Source organism: Idiotropiscis lumnitzeri, chromosome 18 (assembly GCF_059441095.1).
Source record: "Idiotropiscis lumnitzeri isolate Australia: NSW breed Sydney's pygmy pipehorse chromosome 18, RoL_Ilum_1.0, whole genome shotgun sequence".
Taxonomy (NCBI): domain Eukaryota; kingdom Metazoa; phylum Chordata; class Actinopteri; order Syngnathiformes; family Syngnathidae; genus Idiotropiscis; species Idiotropiscis lumnitzeri.
The window spans coordinates 10687469-10710851 of record NC_142408.1 but is presented as its reverse complement, the minus strand read 5'-3'; the positions used below and the strand labels follow the sequence as shown (position 1 = coordinate 10710851).

The window sequence follows — 23383 nt, the reverse complement described above, 5'->3', positions numbered from 1 at the left end:
GACAATGTTTTATTTTTACTTTCTTGAGCTGGGGCGTCACAGCTGTTTCCTAACTCACTGGCTCGCTGTCTCACACTTTGAAAAGCGCTGGCTCATTAAGCCGGGAATACAAGTGTGTGGCCTTGTTGGAAGTCTGCACTTGACCGAGTGCTCCGTTTGTCTTTGTAAAGGGTAAAGAAAGGAGAATTAAAAAAAAAAATAAAAATACGTTGCACATTACAGCTCACAAGCGTAAGCCTGTGCGCCTGGTGTTGTGACTGGTGAGTGGGCTGCACCACATTGCAGTTGAGTACACGTCCAACATGTCCTCACTGTGCCATTGTTGTGTATTGTATCTTGTCTAGGTCCAACACCCTATTGCAGAACAGGTCAGAATCAAATATCAAATCCCCAGCTGGATTTCACATACGTCTCACTCCCGAATGATCTCAGGCATTTCTATTCACCAATTAAATCTCTGTGTTATTCGAAACCAAACAAAATGCATTTTTATTCAGCTTTCCTCGAGGCACTTTACTAATTAGCACCAAACCAAACACCACAAGATATGATCCCTTATTATCCCAATGAGTCATTTTCTTTGCCTATAGCAAAGCCCGGCTTAACCACGATGTGATTTAAAAAAGTGGCTCTTCACTACTCACTGGATCGGTAGTGTTGTATGAGTACGCATTTGTTTCTGCATAAATGCAGGTTTGCATGTAAATTAAAACTAATGTATGACAGTACAGTACGATGATGCAACTTGTTACTTTGACATATAGTATATTTAATATCACACACCAGCGTTTGAATGTGAATGTCACCCACTAGCGCTTTGACAAAATCACACTATCGCACATTTATTATGCAGCATGCAGTTATCAATGAACCCATTGCGCACTTTTGAGTCTTCCACAACCATCTCGCACCCTTCCTGTGCATGTTGATGCATTTGGGGAATGCTCTAGACCCATTTTCTTGTTTGTACGTCAACAAATGTGTCCTGAATGTGAAAAAATATCACCGTCATTCCTCCTTTCTTGCTTCCCAGGGCCTCCCATGCCTCCGCAAGATGTACAGGTTCTTTGTGGGCAGGCACCCGGGGTCCTCCAGGTCCGTTGGAAGCCCCCCTTATTGTCTCCCACAGGCACATCAAATGGCGCCAATGTCCTTGGCTACGCTGTCTGCACTAAAGGACAGAAGGTGAGCTGGATTTTTTTGGTGTTCCTCTGATAAAGTAACATAATTACATTGAGGGTGATGATATGGGTTTGCAAAGTGGTTTTGTATATCTAAAATGAGTCTGTGTTTGCCGTTGTAGTACACTATTTGCTTCCCGGATACACATACAATACCAACAATGCTATTGTGTGCCATCTAGGTTTTTTTTACTTAGAAAAGCTTTCTCTGCCCTCTGCTGACGACAAAACTGAATCAACCATTCACCTGAAAATATTTGTATCCATTTAGTTGCTTGATTGGCTACAAGTCTGCGTTTTCTTCCTGATACCTTGAGTCAACTGAATAGAAAAGAAGCCAAAACAAAAAAACAAAAACAAATGGCACTATTACTGGAATTTTTCCATGTCTTTTTAGACCAGGAGACTCTCGCTCCTAACATCCTAAAATTTTGATCAAAAGCAGGGTGTACAGCGGGAGTACACACACACATTTTTTTTAATGTGAAGAGACTACACACATGACAAGGGAATAAATCAGCAAGTGTGTACTTTGATAACAGTATCGATCGTGTGACGCCTCCCCCAAACTAGATGTCTGTCGTAGTACCAACATTGACCTGTGAGAGGCAATGTGGCACCGCAGAACATTCATAGTGCCATACAATACAGAGAATAAGACAGAATAATATTTGAAGTGCAAACCTGTTGCTTCTCTATTTACGCCCGGGAATGGCGGACAATCTTCTTGTCACGTCCTTGTTATCATTCCGTTTCATGTCGCAATCGCGGAGTGTGTGACTTGCCGGAAATCAGACTTAAGCACATTGTAAACATTAAACAGTTCAAACATTTGTGATTTTCTGCCTTACTATTTTATGAATGGATAGGGAAGGAAATACACACCCCACACCACAGGATAATCTTGTCTGATAATACATTTGATGGGGAAGAATGTGAAGTATTTTCGTTGCTGTTGCCAATCGCTTGTGTCTGTCGTGAAACCAGATAGCAGAGGTGATGTTCCCAATGGCAGACTACGTGACCGTGGAACTGACGAGGATACAGTGCCTGGAGGCCAGGGAGGTCATAGTCAGAACGCTGTCCGCACAGGGAGAGTCCCAGGACTCCCAAGTCGCCCTCATTCCAAACAACCTGCTCGTGCCTCTACCTCCGCTTCCTCTGCCAGCGCCAATGCACCCCCATCCCCACGGCCAGCCTCACCTGACCTCCCCTCACCACCGTCATGCCACCCCGCAGCTTCCCGCCCCACCCCAAGCCCATGGACAACCGCTCCCACGCCATCCCCAGCCTCCACACCCTCAACCCCACCCAAGACTCCCTCACCCAGGCGGGCCCCAGCCAAACCAGAGTCGACCGCCGCATCCTCATCCGCAGCCCCTGCACCTCCATCAAGGTCCCAGGCCCCAGCACCGACTGCCTCTGCAGCCCCACGCTCATCCCCACCCTGTACCTCAGAGACCAGTAAGTGCCAGAGACCTGGATGCCAAAGAGCAAGCCGGCCACCACGGGGCCGCCGTCCCACCCGGTTGGGACCTTGCACGATCCCCTTCGTCCCAGCCGCCCGTACCCATGCAGGGCCACACCCTTGAGCCCCCTCCCACTGGAAATCCACGTTCCCCCTCCCCTCAGAGGATTCTACCGCAGCCGAGAGGCACTCTCATCCCAGACAATGTGGCCAAAGCCATCGCCCGGGAAGCGGCGCAGAGAGTGGCGGCAGAGAGCGGCAAGGTCTGACCGTCCCATGTAAAGACACACATGGTTGTCATGGCACCACGTCACTAGTTCCCTTCCGTCTCACATTTCAGGGGGACCGGAGACCCGTTAGCTACGGCGAACAGGGTCAGTCCTTTCACCAGCGTCACTCTGATGAGGAAGAAGAAGACGAGGAAGGGTCGGCACGTCGCCGACGAAGAGGCCCTTCGGTCGATGAATTCCTCCGAGGCTCTGAGCTAGGAAGGCCGGTATGTGAAACGCGGCGAGCCTTCTCACAGCATCACTTTGAATAGACTGACCTTAGATGAGAAGTCTATTCCACGAGCGTGAGTGCAAATCTGGCTGGTTGCATGCGGACACGACCGTGCCGGCGTCACTGTGTGTGCGTTCATTCGTCATGCGTGTTTGGTGTGTGCACGTCTGTATGTATGTGGACTTAAACAAGCGGGTCTGTGTGTTTGTGTGTGACTGTCAAAAGCCTCACTATAGTCACAATGAAGATTATCACAGCGAGAGCAGCCGCGGCTCTGACCTGTCTGACATCATGGAAGAGGATGAGGAGGAGCTGTACTCAGAGATGCAGCTGGACGAGGGACGTCGACGCAACTCGCACAACACACCCAAGGTGCAGTTCTTTGCACTTACTGTACTTAAACCAGAGAGACTCATGAACCATCCAAATTTACCGTTGGTTTTAGTGAACTGCACAGGCACAGATACTTCACTGCTGCCTTTTCTTGCATTTGATATGTGTTGTTAGCGTGTGTGCCGAGTTTAGATTAAGTACAGTGGAACGTCCAAAGTCGAACATGACGCTTGAGGTTGTTCTAATTGCCATCAGAACAGGAAATAGTGAGAAGTTCATTATTACAGGCTTGGCTCAATCTGATGCCATCATAAAACCTGTGTTTAATAAAACTAAGATAAATTAAAACAAGTGACAGACAAGTACCTTGGTGCCTTCAGAAGTTTAAGTTTACGCTCGTATCGCAAATCACATTTCACCGTCGAAATGAATAGAGAGGCAAATAATCTGTTTCAGTTCTCCTTAAAATGCCAATATTCATTTTTTAAAAATAAAAGGAACAATGCACTCAACAGTACTGCACTGTATAAAAACATAGCAACATTATTTGCCCTTCGCATAACATGAGCACAAACCACGACTATCTAATGGATTGCCCTTCCTTCTTCTTCTGTGCGGCTTTTTGGCGTCAGGCAAACGAGTTGAAGGATGCACGAACAACACCGGCTGATATTATCCTTCCACTGCAAGGATACCAATGTGAATAGATGGTGGCTGAAAGTTGTGAAAGTTGCCGCTGGCATTGAGTGGTTGAGAGGTGTGAAGATTTGTTGATTGTGATGACATTTGACTGGCAGATTTATTCCGATATCTTTTCTCCATCATTGACAGAAATCGTACGTATTCTTTGTTTTTATGCTCAGGCCGAAGCTGTCTAATGTAGAATTGTGTGTTTTGGCGCCATCTTGAGGCCAAGGAAGGTACTATGTTGAAGATATTGTGTTTGGGAGCTTTGTGTAGTGCTTTGGCGTCATCTAGAATGCATCTATAGGGAATTATATTTTGGGGATCTGGATTAAGGGATCTTGGTTATTCATGGCAAGGTTTGGGCCTCATCCACAAAGAGCAGGAACAATATACTGAACATTTGCATCTACTTGGTGGAATTATTTTGTGCATTTATTCATTGTATTCTGAGTGTGCTGCGCAGCCTATGTTGGAGTTCCTTACATTTCTGGTCTCATGTTACTTTTCAAGCTCCCAGACATCTTTGCTTAGCTTCCAACTTTTAGCACTTGTGTGCCGTTCGACCTTGGATGTTCCACTGTATCAGGCATAAGTGAAGGTTGGCGGGGTAGATTAGAAATTAGGGACTAACATTAAAGGAGGAGGCATTTAACAAGGCCTTGGTTGATTTCACAACTCCTACTTAATTTTTGTCATTTTGGCGCAATAAACGTTCTCGTGGGCTTGTTTGTGTGCGTTTGCGTGTGCGTCAGCGTGTCTGTGTTTCGGTGTGCCTGTCTGCGAGCGCTGCATGAGTTTGTTTACATACAATTTGTTGGAGTATGTCAACGCACATTACTGTATATGTGGACACAAACACAACCGCAGGAGAGTGAGCTCACTTGCGGGTGGACGGCGTGTGAATCGTTGCTGTCTTCTGCATTGTAGTTAAACAATCCCTCTAGAGGCCGTCATGACCGGGAAAGCGGGCAAAGGATTCATCACAGTGGCTCGCAGCCTCAGAGACGACCTCTGATGGTCCCTGCCATAGGTCAGTATAACCTGGGTTTGTTTCCATTGAAGTTCCATGCCTGAGAATGAGAACATCATTGTTGTCTGGTGTTTTTTTTCATGCTGTATTCAAGACATTGGAGATTGCAGAAGCTCCTTTAGTCTTAATTTAAATAATAATATGTTGAACTACGCCATCATTCTATAAACATGTAACTTTGTTATATAACATCATCTCCTTTTTTTTCATCATAAATAAACAGCATGGCTTTGGTTTCAATATTTTGTAAAAACTCTTGTGATCTCACAGATGTGGGGAATTATGAGCTGCTCAAAATAAGGTTGATTTTTTTATTTTTATTTTTTTTGGGACAATAATTATAAAAGTCATGTTTCCCGTAAACATAAGGCTGTTAATCATCAAAAGTACATCATACCCACGCTAAAGAAAGATGGTTATCATGCTTTGGGGCTGTTAGTTTTCTTATGGTGCTTTAATCAAAGTGGAGGGAATTATGAACAGTTTTTATTTTATTTTTTTGTCATATCACAAAAAAATAGCACATGAACTGGGGTGTGCGGAATTTTACATCCACTGCTTATTGTCACACATACCCCAAAATAGAGTTAATTTCCATTTATTTTTCAAATGTTAAATGAATAAACTTTTGCTACCAACCTATCAATACTATTTTTTATTTATTTTTTTGCATCTAATCCTCGTTCTGTGATGACATCTGCTCATAACCTGCTGCCGACTGCCAGAACTTTGTAAATGTCTTTCTATATTTTCCACATTATTCTGTCTTCCTGAATTCATGTCCAGTTAACCTTTTGGATGGAATTATGTTGGCATTATAACCCCGGCACCTTGTGATTGGTGTTTCCTGTAGAAGTAACCTCTGAGAATAACAGTGAGGGAAACATGTTCCCCATCACCGAGGAGAATAACTATGGCAGAGTAGCTCGGTTCGGGACCAGGTCTTCCCGCAGGCACGGGGGCGGCACCAGGTCTCCCCATGGTATGTGCTGCAGCCTGCAGGCCTGTCTGATGCCACCACAGCACACCAACCACAACGCCATGAGCTAGTCGGCAAATGGCAAGAAGGAGCTGTAGACACTTGCAAGTCATGTTGCAAAGGCCTGGAAATTTTCCGACAACGCTCTATGTCACATTTTGACGGATAATTTGGGAAAGTAGGAAACTTCTCGTTGGGAGTGAATTGATGAGAACATTTGGGATTAATTTTAAAATACCCTGCTCAAGTTACCTCCACAGGTTCTCGCAAATCAACGCTGCTGGCGTGTGGTGCTCAAGGGCAGGACTAAAAGTATGAAATAAGTTTTGAAATTTGTTCTATAAGAAGAAGAGAAGAAAGATGCTCGTCAATCTGAATCCGTTTTGTTCATCAGTTTTTATTATACGGGAGAACTCTATTCAACTATCAAAGAAAGCATTTTTTTTCAATTTGTCTTTGAATAAAATTATACTTTCTATTTGATGATTTTACATTAATTGCAAGATTTTTGTCAAGTAAATGATCTGTTCCAAGCGTCATAGAAAATAGAAAATGCGTTTTATATATATATATATATATATATATAAAAAGAGAGAGAGAGATATTAATATTTTTTTAAATACATTTTAATTATGTATTATTATTAGATTCAAAATCACCATAAGGTAATTAATCCCTTTCCAACTCTGAAAATTCCAGAATTTTGCAACCCGACCTGCAAGTGGCTGTTTCTCTTTGATTCTTACTCACAGTTGAATGGCATGATTGCACTGCACAGAAACGGCGGACCCACTACTCAAGTGATCTGGGTTGCCCACAGTTGGCGACCGCCGTAATTGACTGATTGCACTGAGACCGCTCCCCTTTCTGCACTGAGCTCCAGATGCCTGCTGAGAACACTCCCTTCTTTGCGTTATCAGCCCAAGTGACATTTTTGGAAGCATTTTAGCATGAGCATTTGAGTTTGGTTGGACATTTGGGGTTGACAGGGTCAAAATCGTAAGCAAAATTCTTTTAGCGTATGCATAGCAGCGAGTGCGTGGACTAAGCTGCTCTAGTTGTACGCATTAGAATATTGAGTTGATATTGAGGGGTACTCTATGTTTGATTCCTTCTCGACGTCCTATGTCGCGTGCATGTCACAGCACTGTGATGTTGTGTCTTGTCTGTGTGTCATTTCCTGCGTCTTGCACCGTGGTCTGTCTTGCTTCTTGTTTGTCTGTTTTACTAACAAAAAAATATCAAAAAAATCTATTTGTATTTTAGTCCATTTCTATATTTTGGTCATGGCAATTTTCAGCATGCTGACAAGCTGTCACGCACTAGTTCATTCAAGAACGCCATTGGGTTTTCTCCCCAAATGATTTCCAATCATTTTTACCCGTGGCCCAAACAAATCACGTTAATCTCAGCCAAATTGCACTTTTATTTCTTCTGAAATTCAATTTGGGTTTGGAGCCACTATTTTATTTGCTATTTGTGTGTTCAAGATGGCTACAGGGATCGTCACTCCCCCACCTACTTTGATGAGTCGGAGCCAGAGGAGGCCTTCCGGGTATTTGTGGCGCTCTTTGACTACGACCCTCTGTCCATGTCCCCTAACCCAGACGCAGCTGATGAGGAGTTGCCCTTCAAAGAGGGCCAAATCATCAGGGTGAGCGTTTACGATTCACACACAGACCTGACTGGATTCTTCTTTATCGCTTTAATATCTTCCACGTTGGACAAAAGTCAAATACGACAAATAAAATAATAATAATAACACGAGGAAAGTAGGTGTCTTAAAGAGAACAAAATCTTAATTCAATTGTTTTGTACCTGATAAGATATCAGAGTGCCTAGGGAAATGAAACATCTGGATTTTTAAGACCAACGGATACGACTTTAAACTGAACTTTAAACAAGACAACAAGTACAGGAGAGCGTCTCATTTTTTAATTCTTTTTAAAAACTTTTTATCCACCAGGTATGATTTTTTTTTTCCACTGGATAAGTTTCCCAATATAAGACATATTTGCCATTAACATTTGGAAACATTTCCAGTGCTTCTTTTGAGTTCAACTTGATCGCAAAGTAGTTCAGACAAAGGAAAACAAGTAAGTATTGTTCTGCAAGAAAAAAAAATAAATAAAAAAACCCAACATATTTTGACCTGGCTTAGCTTCTTGTACATAATTCTTGTAAAATTGCACTTCTGCTTTTTGAAGTGTTACAACTTTTTCCCATATTTTTTTAACTTTAAAAATTTTAATATTTCTTTAAAAAAATGTTCTTGTTCTCGGAATAGTTTTACTTATTATTCTTTGTTCTAGTAGTATTTCTTGTGGATTTAGTATTGAGTAGAAAGGTCTACACCAATATATCAGTGGTTTCCTTCCTTCTTTGCAGTACATTTAGTATACAATTATCTTGACACATGTAATGCGTCGCTGCCTCTTCTTCACCAGATATATGGCGATAAAGACACAGACGGGTTCTACCGAGGAGAAGTAAGGGGCAGGATGGGTCTGATCCCGTGTAACATGGTGTCCGAGATACGAGCGGAGGATGACGAAACCATGGATCAGCTCATCAAACAAGGCTTCCTGCCTCTCAGCACCCCGGTGGACAGATTAGGTAGTAAACACAAGACGAATGTCAGCCAATTGATGACGAAAAGACGGATGATACCAAGTCAGTTATTATGGCTTTCAGAGCAGAACAGAAGAGGCCTCCGTCGAGGTGAGGCCTCCCGGAGGATGGTGGCCCTGTACGACTACGACCCCCGAGAGAGCTCGCCTAATGTCGACGTTGAGGTATCCCAACTAGAATCTAGAACTGGAGGACAATTTAGGCACCGACTTTGCATTGTGGAGCTCAGCCATCAATGGTGCACGTTTTGAGCTATTTTCTTGTTGCACATACTTAGGCACTTGAAAACATACATTTAAACAAGATTGCCAAATAAATGCGAAACAATGAAATAAAGTGTTGGAATACAAATTTAATTTTAGCACTAAAGTACACTAATTACAGGGTTGTAAATGAAGGCCAATGACTGCTGTGCTAAGTAGTCAAGAACAGACTTAGTTCTGTAATACAAAAGAATATATTTGATTCCTATATTTTTATGATGAATAATGGGGTTGCATTATTAACTGAAGATTTTGAAAAAAAATATGAAACAGATGATAGGAATTACTCTGCGTCTACTTATGCTTAGAAAAAGTAAACAGGAAATTTCGTATTTACTCTAAAAAGACCACATTTGGTCCCAGTAAACAGAGTAAAATTTAGGTGTAACATATTTATCTTAAAATCTACTCTGAGAATTTTACACTGGATATTTTACTTTTACTGGGTCCAGATGTCCCGGCCTTTTAAGAATAAAATGTACTCTACGAAATGTATTGTATAGCTTGATGATGTGACTTTATAATCTGATTAAAAAGTCAATGTATCTGTGAAATTTGATATGTAAATTGTCCGCCGAGAGGGAGGAAGAAGAGAAATTTGCCATTTTCGGAAGTGCTACTTGCCATTTTAAATAATAATAATAATAAATCTTTTTACCGCGGCTACAGTGACATTTTTGTGCATGTATTCATGAAAATGTGCCCCAATTCTGGAATGACACCTATTAGGTTATTGTATTTAAAAAACAAAACACTTCTTGTACGGCATTTCATGTAAGTCTTTGCCTCCTCTGATAGGCTGAGCTGACCTTCTGCACCGGTGACATCATCGCAGTGTATGGCGATATTGATGAAGATGGCTTCTATTATGTGAGTGTCCTCATTAATCAGATTGTATCTTGTGGTCAACTATAGAACGCGTGATACATATTAACATTTAACATCACATATTTCCATATAAATTTCAAGGGTCGACAGTCCCATGCAATATTTAGTATGATGGATATATCGTGTGAAACATAAATCAGTATTAGCATTGAGAAATGGAGTGCAAAGAATCTTTCTATTCAAAAGGTCAGTTGATTCAAAATGAAAATTCACACATAGTTGACATGATTATTTGGGGGACTTTTTTTGTTGATCAATTAAATGACATGAACGTGCTCTTTTGTCTGTGAAATAGATACAGGACTCATCAGAGTGTAAATAAAGATTCAAATATATACACATTAAGTGTATAAAAGCTTTTAGAATCTAGGTTCAAAACTTCACTTTCCCTACTTTTCACATACCTGCGATCTGTGGTCTTTCAAAACATTTCTAAAAATCTCATTTTCTTGTTCTTATCTATGCTCTTTTAGTAAGATACTTTTATTTTCATTGCATTGCTTTTAAATCTTTTGTAAGTACTTTTAAGTGTTCTATTTTTAATTATGTGAAGCACATTGAGTTACCTTGGGTGTTGTGTATACGTACATTAAATTTTACCCCAAAAAACTCAAACAAAATACAGTGTAATGACTCCATCTAGTGGCCGCAAAAAGGATTACTCTTAGTAACTTACATGAAAAGCCGTCATATAATTTCTCATACTTTCCAGACCATGCCACAGTACGTAGCAAGAAAAAAAACTATTGTGACAACATTAGGTGACTCTACAATATGCAAATAGCTAACAACAAGCCCTTATGGGTGCGTACGGCTTTTGCCAATGCTAATGAAAACTGCAGGAAATGAGCTCAGCTCCTGTACTTAATTTTCGTCATTAGCTCAGGGATGAGCAGAATGAAAAATGTTTTTGTTTTTTTTTTTGCTGGGCCCTTGCACAATTTGGATCGGACTCAAGATTTTTGCGAAAGAATAGGAATTATTCACGGGAAATAACGTCATTCGTTTTACAGCTATGCAAATGCAAGCTAGCAAAGCACTCCCTAAACTAGTACTGATGTGAGCAAGCAGGCTTTCCGTGATATTTTTCTAAATCACTCCGAAATCGACAACGCAACCCAACATTTTACACACACATTCCGAATCAGATTCTGACCCCAGTCTGGGCGCTGCGGCGTTTCCGCGCCACTTCTCCACAGGGCGAGATCAACGGTCACCGTGGTCTGGTTCCCTCCAACTTCCTAGAAGAAGTGCCTGACGACGTGGAGGTTTATCTGACCGATACGCCTTCCCACTTCACCCCCGAGGAGCCCGCCAACCGGCTCCCTGCCAACTCTTCCGCCAGCGTCCCGGAGGGCAAACGGGTACATCATCACCATCGCCGCTCTCAGCGCTAAGGCCCTGTGTTCATCCATTCCTCCGTCTCCTCTCTTTCTCTTGATTTCCGTCTCTCGCTTGCTCCACGTTGCCGTGTGTGTGCTCTCCATTGTGTGTGTTTATCGTCCGTGTGGTGGCTGTGGTGACCGACTAACAACTCCTCCCCCCTGCTCCGTCACCGTCAGGAAAAAAGGGGGCGACCAAAACGAAAAAACAATCGAGTGTAACACCTTTCCGAGTCTCAGAGAAAGGAAGAAGCAAAGCCTGACATGGACAGAGAGAGGATAGACTCTGCGGGGAAGGGGAGTGGGGGTTCTTGCATGCTTGAGGAGGCTCAACTCATTCCTTCCATTTGTACCTCTTTGCACTGAAACACAAAAATCTCATGGTGGTTATTGTGTATGGCAACAATAATGACAAGTGCTTTAATAACACCTAACGCTACACGGAAAACAAAAAAATCATTGGAGGAAAACAAGCAAAAAAAAAAAAAAAAAAGCATGCCTTTTTCATAACGGTTCCATTTTCGAATGACTCTTGACTGTTGTGTTTCCCGAAAAGAGGCTTTGTTTCTTTATGTATGTTGCACACACATCAATCTATTTTTCAGCTCCGTTTGAGGCCAAAATTAACGGCAGCACTGAGACATCCGGACTGTGTTGTTACAAAGGAACAATAAAAGAAATGAAAAGAAAAAAAAAAATTGGATATTAAAAACCTTCTTTTGGTGCTCTCTGTGTTGTTGTGTGTGTCAATGTTTTCATTGTGGTGCATTGTGGTCTGTGGGTTCTTTCTGATGGTGACTTACGCTGCTACATTTTATTCCTTCTTTTTCCCCCCTTTCATTTCTCCCCTTTCACCCACTTGTCCAACTATTAAAAAAAATTAAAACAAAAAAAAAAAATTACGGAAAATTGTTCATCTCACACCATTTGCCCCTTTATAGTAAGTCAGCAACTTGAGATACCAAACTAGCAGCTCTAATGCGCTTCAGCTTGTTTTTGTTTTTAAGAACAGCAATGCAAACAAAAGCGTGCGTCAAGCTAACGCATTTGAAGACCAGCCTGGTATCTACAGTTGTGTTCCTGGGTGTTGTACTTGCCAACACTCTTACTGTATATTCCCCCATGACCGACTGGTGGTGGACTCCTCCGGCTCTGTCAAACTCAACTTCTTCCTCAGTGTTTCTACCACATTTATTAAGTTAAAATCACTTCATAGTAAATCGAGATTTTTTTTTTTTGATCTAGCAGCAAGACTCGAGCTCAACCATCAATGGTATACTTTAACATATATTGTCTTTTCCTGTTTTTTTTTTTTTTGTGTGTTTGGCAGTGTTCTGTTTTCAATACTCAGGCATCTGAATAATATATATTTAAAAAAAAAACGGAGTCACCTTCCTTCCGCATTTTAAAAACTTTTCAAATCACAAGCATGTTAGGTTCCTTTTTCGTCTCTAAATCAAAGGTTCTCAATCCTACCAAAAGAAGTCGTCCGGCCTGTTTTCCATCTCTCCCTGATGCAACACACCTGATTCAAATGATCATGATTGTTCTGCTTCTGCAGCTTTTGCTGATTATCTGATCATTTGAATCAGCTGTGTTGCAGTAGGGTGAGATTGAACACACGAAGGACACCGGCCCTCCGGGAACACGATTGAGGACCTTGGCTTTAAATTGTCCACAATTGAATGTGAGCGGGAATGGTTGTCTCTATCGCTGGTAGTGGGCAGAATCACTTTTCAAGAGAGCCCAAATACGTCACTTTGCATTGCAACATTGCATCATACAAGAGAGCAAACCATTTCAACGCTTTATATTGGTCAATAATTGGAAAAAAAAAATAGAATAAAATAACCCCCAATCGTGTGGACTCATTTATGAAAAGTACTCAAGTTTGACAAAGAAGGTTTTGGCCCTACACCAGCGATACGTGCCTAGCGACTGACTGATGAGCTGTTCGGGGTGTGTCCCGCCTTTGGCTCAAAAAAATCCAAAAACAGACGGGTCAAAATGAACTCAAATTGGGTCGAAAAGGGACAAACCCAACATCAACCCATTTTTTTTTGCAATTGTCAGTTATTCATTTTTTCTCAATTTTCTAGGATAAATGGATGACCCAGAATGTAAGTTTGGTCCCCTTTTGACCCAATTTGGTTTATTTCTGACCCAATACTGTTTTTAGACCGAAGTCAGCTGGGAAAAGCTCCAGCCATAAATGGAGAAAATTAATGTCTAGAAATGTTATGGACACGACAGACCTGATGCTATTATGTATACTCTGTATATTTTGATATCTGCAAAATATGGCAAAGATGTCTTCAAATGATCGGAAATCAACTTGTGTTCCCAAGGAGACAAGATTCTACTGTCCAACACTTCCTTGCTTCCCTCCCCATCGCCTTTCTCCTCAGATCACCACGGAAACCCTCGTCGATAACGACGTCACACCCGTCCGCGCGCCGTCCCCGATCGTCCGCCCACTGCTGCCGGGCACCATGAGACCCCTCAGCCCGACAAGGGCAACCCCCACCCTCCCCCTGGACCCTCGCAACCCTCAAGATTTAGCAAACAAGAAGAAGAAAGGACTCCTCTCCAAGGGGAAGAAGTTACTCAAGCGACTGTCCCCTGCCAAATAAAAGCCGACGTGTTCATTGTAGCCACTACTCATTCTGATGTTTTCTCCAGAACTGTACGAGCCAGACTCAGTATGGCTCAGTTCTGTGATCCAAATCAATGACCTTCTGTACAGTGCCAAAATCAAGTGACCACAAAAAAAAAAAAACATTACTGTGATGTATTTTAAATCAAGAGATTGTTTTTATGATGTGTAGTTGAATCTTTTTGTTGTAGAAACTGTTACATTCTTTCATGCAGGGTACCTGGTAACGGTTGCATACTTGGTACAGTATGTTTCGGATGGGAACAAGTTGAAAAAGACAACACCGGAAGTGATACAAGCTGCTAACAATAGTGGCTCTATTTTTCGTGACCGGCGTAAATCCCTGAGCAGAAGCCAATTTGATATGCAACATAGGGCTGCGCCGCTGTGGGTGCGGTCACAGTCGACTTAAATAACAGCAAATCGAACCGGCTCCTTTTGACATGACTGAAACAATTTTGCGCCGTGACGTGGATACTTGGGGACTGCCCTCACCCTGCATTGTTCATGCGCAACCCCGATAGCTGTGTTGAAAAAAAAAAAAAAAACATACTGATAACAGTAGTAATAATAATGATGGGTTCCATGAATCGATTTTGTCAGTGATTTGGAGGGTTTGATTGCGACTGTTCACATATTCCAAATGAAACACGCCATTGTCCTTAAAAATTCACCAAAATCACATTAGACCAGGTGTGCCAGGATTTTATTATGGTCTGACCGGGCATACTTTTAATCTGACTTTCTGCCTCAAAATTGTTACTCTGCCTGACACATCCCCAAGGACATCCTCTCGCTTCGCCCAACTTGGTGGAGACCGTGTTGCCAAATTGGCAAGCACGCCTTATGCTGATAGGAAAATCAGGACAAGGCGATATTTGCATCGAGGCGCAGCTGCACAGTCTACGAAAATAGAGTCCAAAGGCTTTATTCAGTGCAATATTGTATATAGGTGATGGAATATGTTCTCGGGAAAGATTGGAAATGGGTTGAAATCATGAAGCATTCATGCAAAAAGAGCTTTTGGAGCACCAGGCGAGCCTCTCAGTGGCCTTTACCAAAACAGCATCAGTGTGACGTTCCTTATTTGAGTTGATTTTTCTTCTTTGAAAGTCAAATCATAACAGTTGTGTCATTAATTATTTGTACAATGACGTCATCGTATTCAGCGTCCAAATATTTTTCCACCAAACTTTTTTTTCATGTCAGGTTAAAGGAATGGCATGTCTAGTTCAATGTCTTTTTGTTGCACAAAGTTGTATGACGCTTGGAAAGTAAGATTTGATTGATGTAAGGTACTCATGTCTCGCACTTTCATTTTTTATTTTCATGCTTTATTTCCCCCTTAATATCGAGCGCTCATGTTGTCATGTGACGTAGCAATCACACTCATTTGTCATCATATTAGCAGAATATATAACTTCAGCAGAAGGCCACGTTAAAACCTTGTTAAAGGGACAAATCAAAAGGGTCGGTTGTGTGAGTAAAAAACAAAACAAACTTCTTTTACGCAAGTGAACGTTTTCTAGATGATATTTACAAATATGTACAGATCATGTATGTTTATACACATGCGTTAGGATTTACACGGCTTCTTCATTCATAAAGTGCAGTTTGACCTTGAAAAAAAAGACTTTCAAATCAAATTTGGATGGCTCACTGCCGTCTCATAACAAAACTAGTCCTTATCATTGCCACGTGACCTGTAGTGGACAACTCCAGGGCTGTTAAAGCGTGAGTGCAGCGCTCGAAGAAATGTGTTATGCGCACAATAATGCTCAGTTCACATTTATTTCACGAGATGACGTTATAACATTTAGGACATATATTCTTTGCCTGCGCTAAACAAGCTTCAGGTAATGTCATTGGATTTGTCAAAATTGTGAAAGTCAATTACACTTAACAACTGCAGGGGGAGCCCCAGAGCAAAATTCAATTCGTTACTTTTAGTTCAAACGTGTGACCGGCCTAAATCCTTTTCTCCTCCAAGATGTATGACTTTGAAAATGATTAATCCTCCACAACTTAACTCAGAGGCTACTGTGATTCATGTCCCCAAAAAGAACATGCTTATTGTACATACTGCTTTTTGACAGCAGCATCATTAAAAATATGTCAATCACAGAAATATGGTAATTACCATTTAAAAACAAAAAGTGACGTTTCATAAATATTTTAGTGCAAAATTCAAGTGTATTTATCTCAAGATTCAAACACAGGTTAATTCATTGTGAGATATTGATTCATTTCCTAATCGCGACAAGTATTTGATTTGTTCCATCTCACTGAGTGGCCCACAAAGTATAAACAATAAGCGTAATTATATAATGCACTTATGGACGGGTGTTATGATGTGAAAAAATGTAGTTGTTTTGTACACAGATCCATTTGTAGATCATTTAAAAATGTTTCTACTTCATTTTATGACAGCCTTTTGTCAGTGCACTGAGTTGACAAAAAAAATTGCAAACATTCTCCTAGTGTCTTTCGAAATCAGATGTATAGTCCACCGTATGTGCTATCTTTGTGATCAAAGTTGCGGAGAAAATTAAAAAAAAAAAAAAAAAAAAAAGAAGAAATTATTGGGCAGTATTTATGGTGATTGTGTGGGTATGCATGTGAAAAAAGGGGAGACTTTTATAACCTGAATAAATTTGATATTTTCTAAAATGTTTGCATTTATTTGTGCAAGCTGTATGTGGTGTATGAAACTGGAAAACCTTTTTGTTGTTGTTGACATGTATACAAATAGAGATGTGTGTGTGGGGGTGGGGTGGGGGGTGAATGGGGGGGGGGGGTCGTTCTTTGGCAGTGGTCCCGGCAAGGTGTTTATAGTTCATGAAAAAAAAGGAAAAACTAATTTTCCGTACATCAAAGATAATAGTAAAACTAATACAAATGTAACAAAATGTTTTTTTTTCTAAACTAACAAACTTGCTAAAAAATACTTTAAATTGGATTTAAAAAGCAAGTCAAAACCAAATAAAACGAACTATAATGAAAAATGCCAAACTATTTTAACCCTGGGTCATGGTCCATGTGCCACAAAGACCGCCTGTCATAATTGTGACCAAACCAGTACTCCCCATTGTCCCAGCAATGTGGTTGATGGGATGAGGGCAGGATAACCGTCAACCTTAAAACAGCCTCATTTCAACAAGACAAGAAGGGTGTCTCAAGTATACTATATTTCTTGATTCTTGGGCTATTTTCAAGAAAACATTTTACCGACAAGCTGAAGAATAAGGTGCATGGATAAAAGATAGCTACAAGTCAAAAGGTCACCATACTGCGCCATCACGTAAGAATACATGAAATCTTAACAATCAGTTCTCTGCTTGACATTGGGGGCGACACTGCAGGAGTTGCATGGTTTTCCTTAATTAAAGCCCCCCTGTGGATGCTTTCAAAGATTGTAGTTTGTAATTTTCACCACGTGATGGCACTACATGCTCCATTTGCACATAATTCAAGAACTCGAGTCGCAACCTGAACTGAGTCACGGCACATAAATGTATTTTATATTAGAAACTGCATGTCACTACACAAAAATGGCGAAGATTAAAAAAAGGTAAAAGGCGGAAAAAATATACAGGCTATGTAATATATGAGCATTGCTTTGGCACATTTAAACTCCAAAGCTGATATTTGAATTGAACATCACAAATGTGAGGCAGATGTGCAAACGACTATTCTAATGTGCCTTTTATCGTTTTTATCGTTTTTTCAATTTTACGCAGATCGACGTAATTTGAAGCCAGCCCAGGCTCTATTCGCAAATAACTTGGTTCTACAGCGTTAATGTTTGGCGTTTATACCATGCAGTTACTTCACAGACCTCAAGAGGGCAGCAGTGGTTTCCCCTTTGAAAGACCCCAAGATCCGTTTGATTACAATAAATGTGTTCTGATGTAAAAGAAGTTAGAACGAGCCATTACAATTAATATAAAAAAGAATGTCCTCCTTTTATTTTTGCTAGCATGAACCGTGTAATAGTGCTTTGACTTCAAGTGGTCATTTTCTTGCATTTTGTGTCTCTGTACTTGCACCTAGCTCTTCATCCTCATGTCCCCTGAGGGTCAAGTTGAAAATTCTTGCCAGCTGTAAGATCTCCATCACTCACCTGGCTGCCAGCTAGCCCCCCATCCAAGTGTGACACCAGGAGACATCCATCTTCCCCATGCCCTTTCTAAATATTTCATAAAAGATCAGATTGAACGCGAAACGCTTGTTTCGGCCTATCACAGCAACAATGTCATTTAATTTGATTTTGATGCGCCGGGAGACCTGAGCAAGTGCGATGGCTCTCTTGAAAGCGCGACTTATTTGTTTGCTTGACACTGTGAAGCTTAAGTGGCACAGCCTCACATTAAAAGTGATGTTATGAGGCCGAGCAGCAGCCCTAAACGCCGTACTTACTTTGCATATTTTAATGACTGTTTGCTTGCATAATATATGTTACGTTTCCTCCAGTGCATATATTTCATTTTAAAGGCCCCAGGGTAAAAATAACCTTTTGGGCCACCGCTGACCCATGTCCCCCTTCTGCAGCTTTTCTTGTGTTATGTGCCTGCTGTGTGCATTATTTTGACCTTCTAGTGCAGTGGAAGCCTACACATTCATTATATTGTTTCATTCCAGCTACTGTAAACTAGACGGAATCTTGACAACTTGCCAACGTACCGTATATGTTAAGACAAACAAACAAACAGATGTCAGAACACATTTGTACATGCATCCTTATTTTCCGTATTTTTTGTGGATCACTGATTTAGACTTATATAATGATTTCTTTATGTTGCTGTTCTTCTGCTGTATGTCTTTATTATTATTATTATAGATAGACATGATATATCTGAGTAGAAGTAATTTATATTATATTATATTATATTATATTATATTATATTATATTATATTATATTATATTATATTATATTATATTATATTATATTATATTATATCTAATTTGAGGTGACAATGGAGTGATTTTCTTTCAGAACAATGCATTCATTTCTTTTATTGCCTTCTAAAAAAAAATGAAAAAAGTCATGTGGTAGAATTGGAATAAATATTATCTAAATCTTTGTTTGGATTTTTTTTTTCCTGAGGGGGATTTTTGTCACAAACTGCTATTTCCAGTATAAGATAAACATAGATAAAATCGACTTGAACGAGAAAGTAAAGTTTCATGTGCAAAATATGATTAGTAGCAGTTGTTTTAAATAAAATACTCCCCATACCATACTGTAAGCACATATTCCCTTTGGGAAAAAGATGCTCTGTATAAACTTAATAAAAATGAATATTTCATTTATCTTTTGCAGTTGTAACAAAAAAAAAAGGAACAATTTATTTTCTTTTAGTTGCCTTGTTTCGTTGTGTGAGAAACAATATTAGGACTGATATGATTTTGCGAGTCATGTAATATTTTTTATTTCATATTCACATATTAAGAATAAAGACATATTTCATTCTTAGGAGCAGTTTGGTGTGCATTATTCTATTTTATAGTTTGGCAGCATGAAGAGGATAATCCAGCAAATCCTTGTTGTTGTTGCTCTACGTAAATAACAATGATAGCGCCCTGCTAGTTCAATCGTAATTTCTCAACTGGATTACTATCGGTAAAGGTTAATAGAGTGGTTAATCATACAATGACCTGTCTGTGAACTGGACTATCACGGCCCGGTCAAAGTTGCAGGTGTCAGATGGAAATTGAAAAGCTCCTCTGTGGACTTACTGGAAGCTTTTTAGGAGACTACGACTGCTTCTATGACTATATTAGTTTCATGTGGAGCGAGACAGCATTTTTTTTAACATGACCCTTGTGGCTGGGTTGCGCCTTCTGATCTAGTTTGGGTTGGAATTTATTTGGAATGACACCGGCCAGATTGGTTTAAGAGGGACAGACAGAGAGAAGAGCGCATGGCGGCAAAAAGCGAAAACAAAAGAAAACATTTGCAATAACTCGTTCCGGTATTTAGGAGAGAGTGTGCTGTGGCTGTGCGGTTGAGTTTCAATGTTTGTTTATATTTCAACTTTTCATACTGCTGAACTTTTTGTTTTGCTTTGGCCGTTTAATGTGCGAGTCGTGCTGGATTCATCTTTGGTTTGATGATGAATGGCGAGAGAACTGTGCAGATTCTGCATTTCGGGGACATTATGGTAGAATAAAAAATGAGCGCATGCACAATAGAGGTGAACTTTGTTTTTAACGGGGGTTGCTTTTGAATTTTAATTTGGTTTCATTGAACATTAATGTCGTCGTTAAAATATGCAACGTAATTGCATTTGTTCACCATGTGAAGTCGACTTCCTAAACTGAAAATCTAAAAAAACTGACGCAATACTACAACACCGATACCATTTAATAAGCATTCGGGGCAGTTTGATTTGGAACAAAATCAGACTTTATTAGCTGACTGCAAATTATGCGTTGCAGAATTGATGGTGAACAATGCTCTAATTAAAAATTTAAAAAAACAAAACAAAAAAACAAAAGGTATTTTCCCATCAAGTCCTTTTTGAAACTCAATTTTGACAAAAGGGGAAACAATAGAAATGGAACCTTTCTTTTAGTCTTTCAATTTTTTTTTTCAAAAAGCGACATTTGTGTTTCTGGTCTGCTTCAGGCTAGACACAGATAATACAACAGAGCAGTGGTGGAACGTCAAGGCCAGTAATGCCTTCTCTGCTGGCCTATCCTGCAGCACTAACCCAAATTTTCAACCTGGACATTTGTCCCATGAAATTATATTCATTTATTCCAAACGGTCTGTTCTCTTTGACCATCCTTTTTTTTTTTTTTTTTTGCTGCACAGCTTCCAGTAGTGTATGTGGATGTTATTTATTTATTTTTTTTGCGTCCAATAAAATTTCAGCCTCTGTGTGCTGTTATGAAAACTTTATGTCCCCCTGTGGCAGTCAATGTCAGTAGTAGACTGTTTCCTTAGCTCCTCGGATTTCCCATTCATATTTTAATAATGACATCAGCATTTCTTCCATCTTCTGATTGGTTGGTCAGAGCAAAATTAGATACTAACAAAAGACGTTTGGAGTGATCTGGATGTTAAAACACTTCTATGTTTTTGTCATGTTATCAGTTGAAGATCGAGTCTGAACTGCACAGTTTTGTGATTTTATATTGCCTTTTTTTGCAAAGTATTGATTTTTTTTTCACAATTGGGACACTAAAAGGTAGATTAAGTCATATAAGATGCTGCTGAGTCTCTTTGGTTGACTGAAAGTGTCTGACTTTGATTTTTGATGATGACAAAAGTATTCTCAAAAAAGATTCTCAATTATATGAATTGAAGAAGCAGAGCAGAATAAACAAACATTTTGTAGAGTGAATTCACTTTGCAAACTGGAAGTAATTGGAGTACTTGGAATGTTTCGCTAAGGTACAGACTGTATATATTTGCCGTCATCCTCGGCAGTGAGATAAAGAAGTCTTTATTTACCCATAATGTCTGCATCGGCTCCTGACACCTCGTTATAAAAGTGTCCCTGAAGCAGGTGCAGGAGGCTCGACTTGGCACAGTTGCTCTCACATTAAAAGGGGTCGACTGAGGGAATGAGGAATGAAATTTGAGCACACTCACTGGACCCACTGTAGATTTTTGTGCAATTCTTTGCTTCCAACTAAGGCGTTGTAAACACATATCGATTTTTTTTTACATATGGACGTATTTTTAAAAACGTGACATACCCCACACGCATGTTATTGTAAGGTTCAGCTCCTCAATTAGCTGCAGTAATACTAGTCGTTCTTTGCAGAGGATAAAGAATATACGCCTGCGAGCATTGTTATATTTTCTGTCTACAGCACCTCTGGGATGACTGAACAGAGATTATAAAACAATTTTTAATCCCCATTCCATTTCCATTTCAATTTACTGTAGGCGTAATGGTCACATGACCCGATATTTTTGTCCACATACCGTATACAGCAGGTACTCAGCAGAACATCGTCACATGACTATTATTATTTTTTTTTCCCATTTGCAATTGCTGCCAAATGTGTGCCGTCATATCATCGAGGCTTAAGCTTATACCTGCACCCATCTGCTCCATCCTGCAGCATCAGACATGATCCCATGCGATGCCGCAGCAGCATGAAAATCTGTGGATGACATCTGGGGGGGGGGGGGGGGGGGGGGGGAACAAATTATGGCTTTGTATCAATGACTGTATGTTACAGGGTATAGCTTTAATTGTAAACAAGAAGCAACAAATGCACAAATGCAAAAGAATGCTTTGAACTTCCTTATCAAGAATGAACCTTTGTGAGGATGACACCACAATTGCAGTACTTTGTAGTTATAATTTCGCACTGTATAATACATACATCTTAATGGCAAAATTCAAGCAGAGTAATTTGCAAGCCTCAGGGGAGCACTGCACCCTACAGGGTGCTGTTGCAGTTTTATACGGCAGTATAACGTGAGAAATGTAATAACATAGTAATAAAATAGTAATAAACGACTCCAAGCAATAACGGCATAATGTGAATTCAACCCCTGGCGTGGAATCATGGTCATCATTTCTTAGATCAAATTTAAAATGACTCAGAGAGAAACCACTGATCCCTTTGACCTCGTGTGCATTTAATTTGCTCGCAGCTCTTCCTCTACCCACGTGGTAGTTAATCTGACACACTGCACATGTTTACTGATTTCGGCCATGGGAATAGTCTTGCCTGCCGCTGTCCTGCAGTGCCAGCCAGGGTCGTGCAACCTCATTTCGTTTTCCCGCATCTTTTTTTTCCCCACCCACCATTCAACAAGAGAATGATTTTTAATATTTTATTTAATTTATTTTTTTTAATAAAAGGAAACTACTAGTATAAATCTCCATTTTAGTTTTTTTTTTCTACCGCTACAAGACACAAGGGATTGCCTTGACACGATGTTTAACTTTCTTCTCCGTTTCATGTCTCCAGTGGTGACAGTTGCTGTGCTTACTGCCGTAACAAAAGGTAAGTCATTTATATGCGAATTTTATTTGCATTTTATACAGCTATTAAGCATACTTTACAAGTAATCATTCATCAGCCCTTGTATATGTAAGAAAATATTGTTCCTGGTTCAATAAAAGACGAATGCTTTTCTCCTTCAAATGAAAGTGATGTGTATGTAGAGGCCCAAAGCATTCCATCTTTTTCTCCCTCTTATAAGAAGATAACCTGAAAAGCAACTTTTGAAATTGTAGCACACGATGCGTCTCACTGTGAGACCACTGTCAGGTTTGGCTTTAGCCACAATTCTATACAGTGGTACCTTGAGTTATGACAGATGACCTTTTTTGTTTCTTTTTTTTAAATTTTTTTTTTTTTTGAGGATAAAATGTGTATCAAGTGTTAACCATGGTGGCACAAACTTC

General features: G+C 40.2%; 2 protein-coding genes across 16 annotated transcripts in view; both read left to right on the top strand.

Moving 5' to 3' along the window:
- LOC148319470 (RIMS-binding protein 2-like) overlaps positions 1–18842 on the top strand; it is a 58791-nt gene extending 39949 nt beyond the window's left edge. For 8 of the 15 annotated variants that reach the window (XM_088280912.1, XM_088280907.1, XM_088280904.1 and 5 more), the window contains 11 exons: positions 345–368; positions 1034–1185; positions 2169–2912; positions 2990–3145; positions 3376–3522; positions 5098–5200; positions 7670–7833; positions 8627–8974; positions 9872–9943; positions 11161–11325; positions 13752–16653. In XM_088280912.1, coding sequence (XP_088137038.1) covers positions 345–368; positions 1034–1185; positions 2169–2912; positions 2990–3145; positions 3376–3522; positions 5098–5200; positions 7670–7833; positions 8627–8974; positions 9872–9943; positions 11161–11325; positions 13752–13976 — 2300 coding nt within the window. In that variant the 3' untranslated portion in view covers positions 13977–16653. Of the gene's footprint in view, positions 1–344; positions 369–1033; positions 1186–2168; positions 2913–2989; positions 3146–3375; positions 3523–5097; positions 5201–6053; positions 6183–7669; positions 7834–8626; positions 8975–9871; positions 9944–11160; positions 11326–12588; positions 12617–13751; positions 16654–18052 lie in introns of those variants that run through there. The other 7 variants (XM_088280914.1, XM_088280905.1, XM_088280909.1 and 4 more) reach the window with 7 other exon arrangements.
- Positions 18843–22712: 3870 nt separating this feature from the next.
- Positions 22713–23383, top strand: part of LOC148319469 (transmembrane protein 132D-like) — a 29703-nt gene continuing 29032 nt past the window's right edge. Inside the window, exon 1 of the mRNA XM_088282073.1 lies at positions 22713–22979. Coding sequence (XP_088138199.1) covers positions 22910–22979 — 70 coding nt within the window. The 5' untranslated portion in view covers positions 22713–22909. The remainder of the gene's footprint in view (positions 22980–23383) is intronic.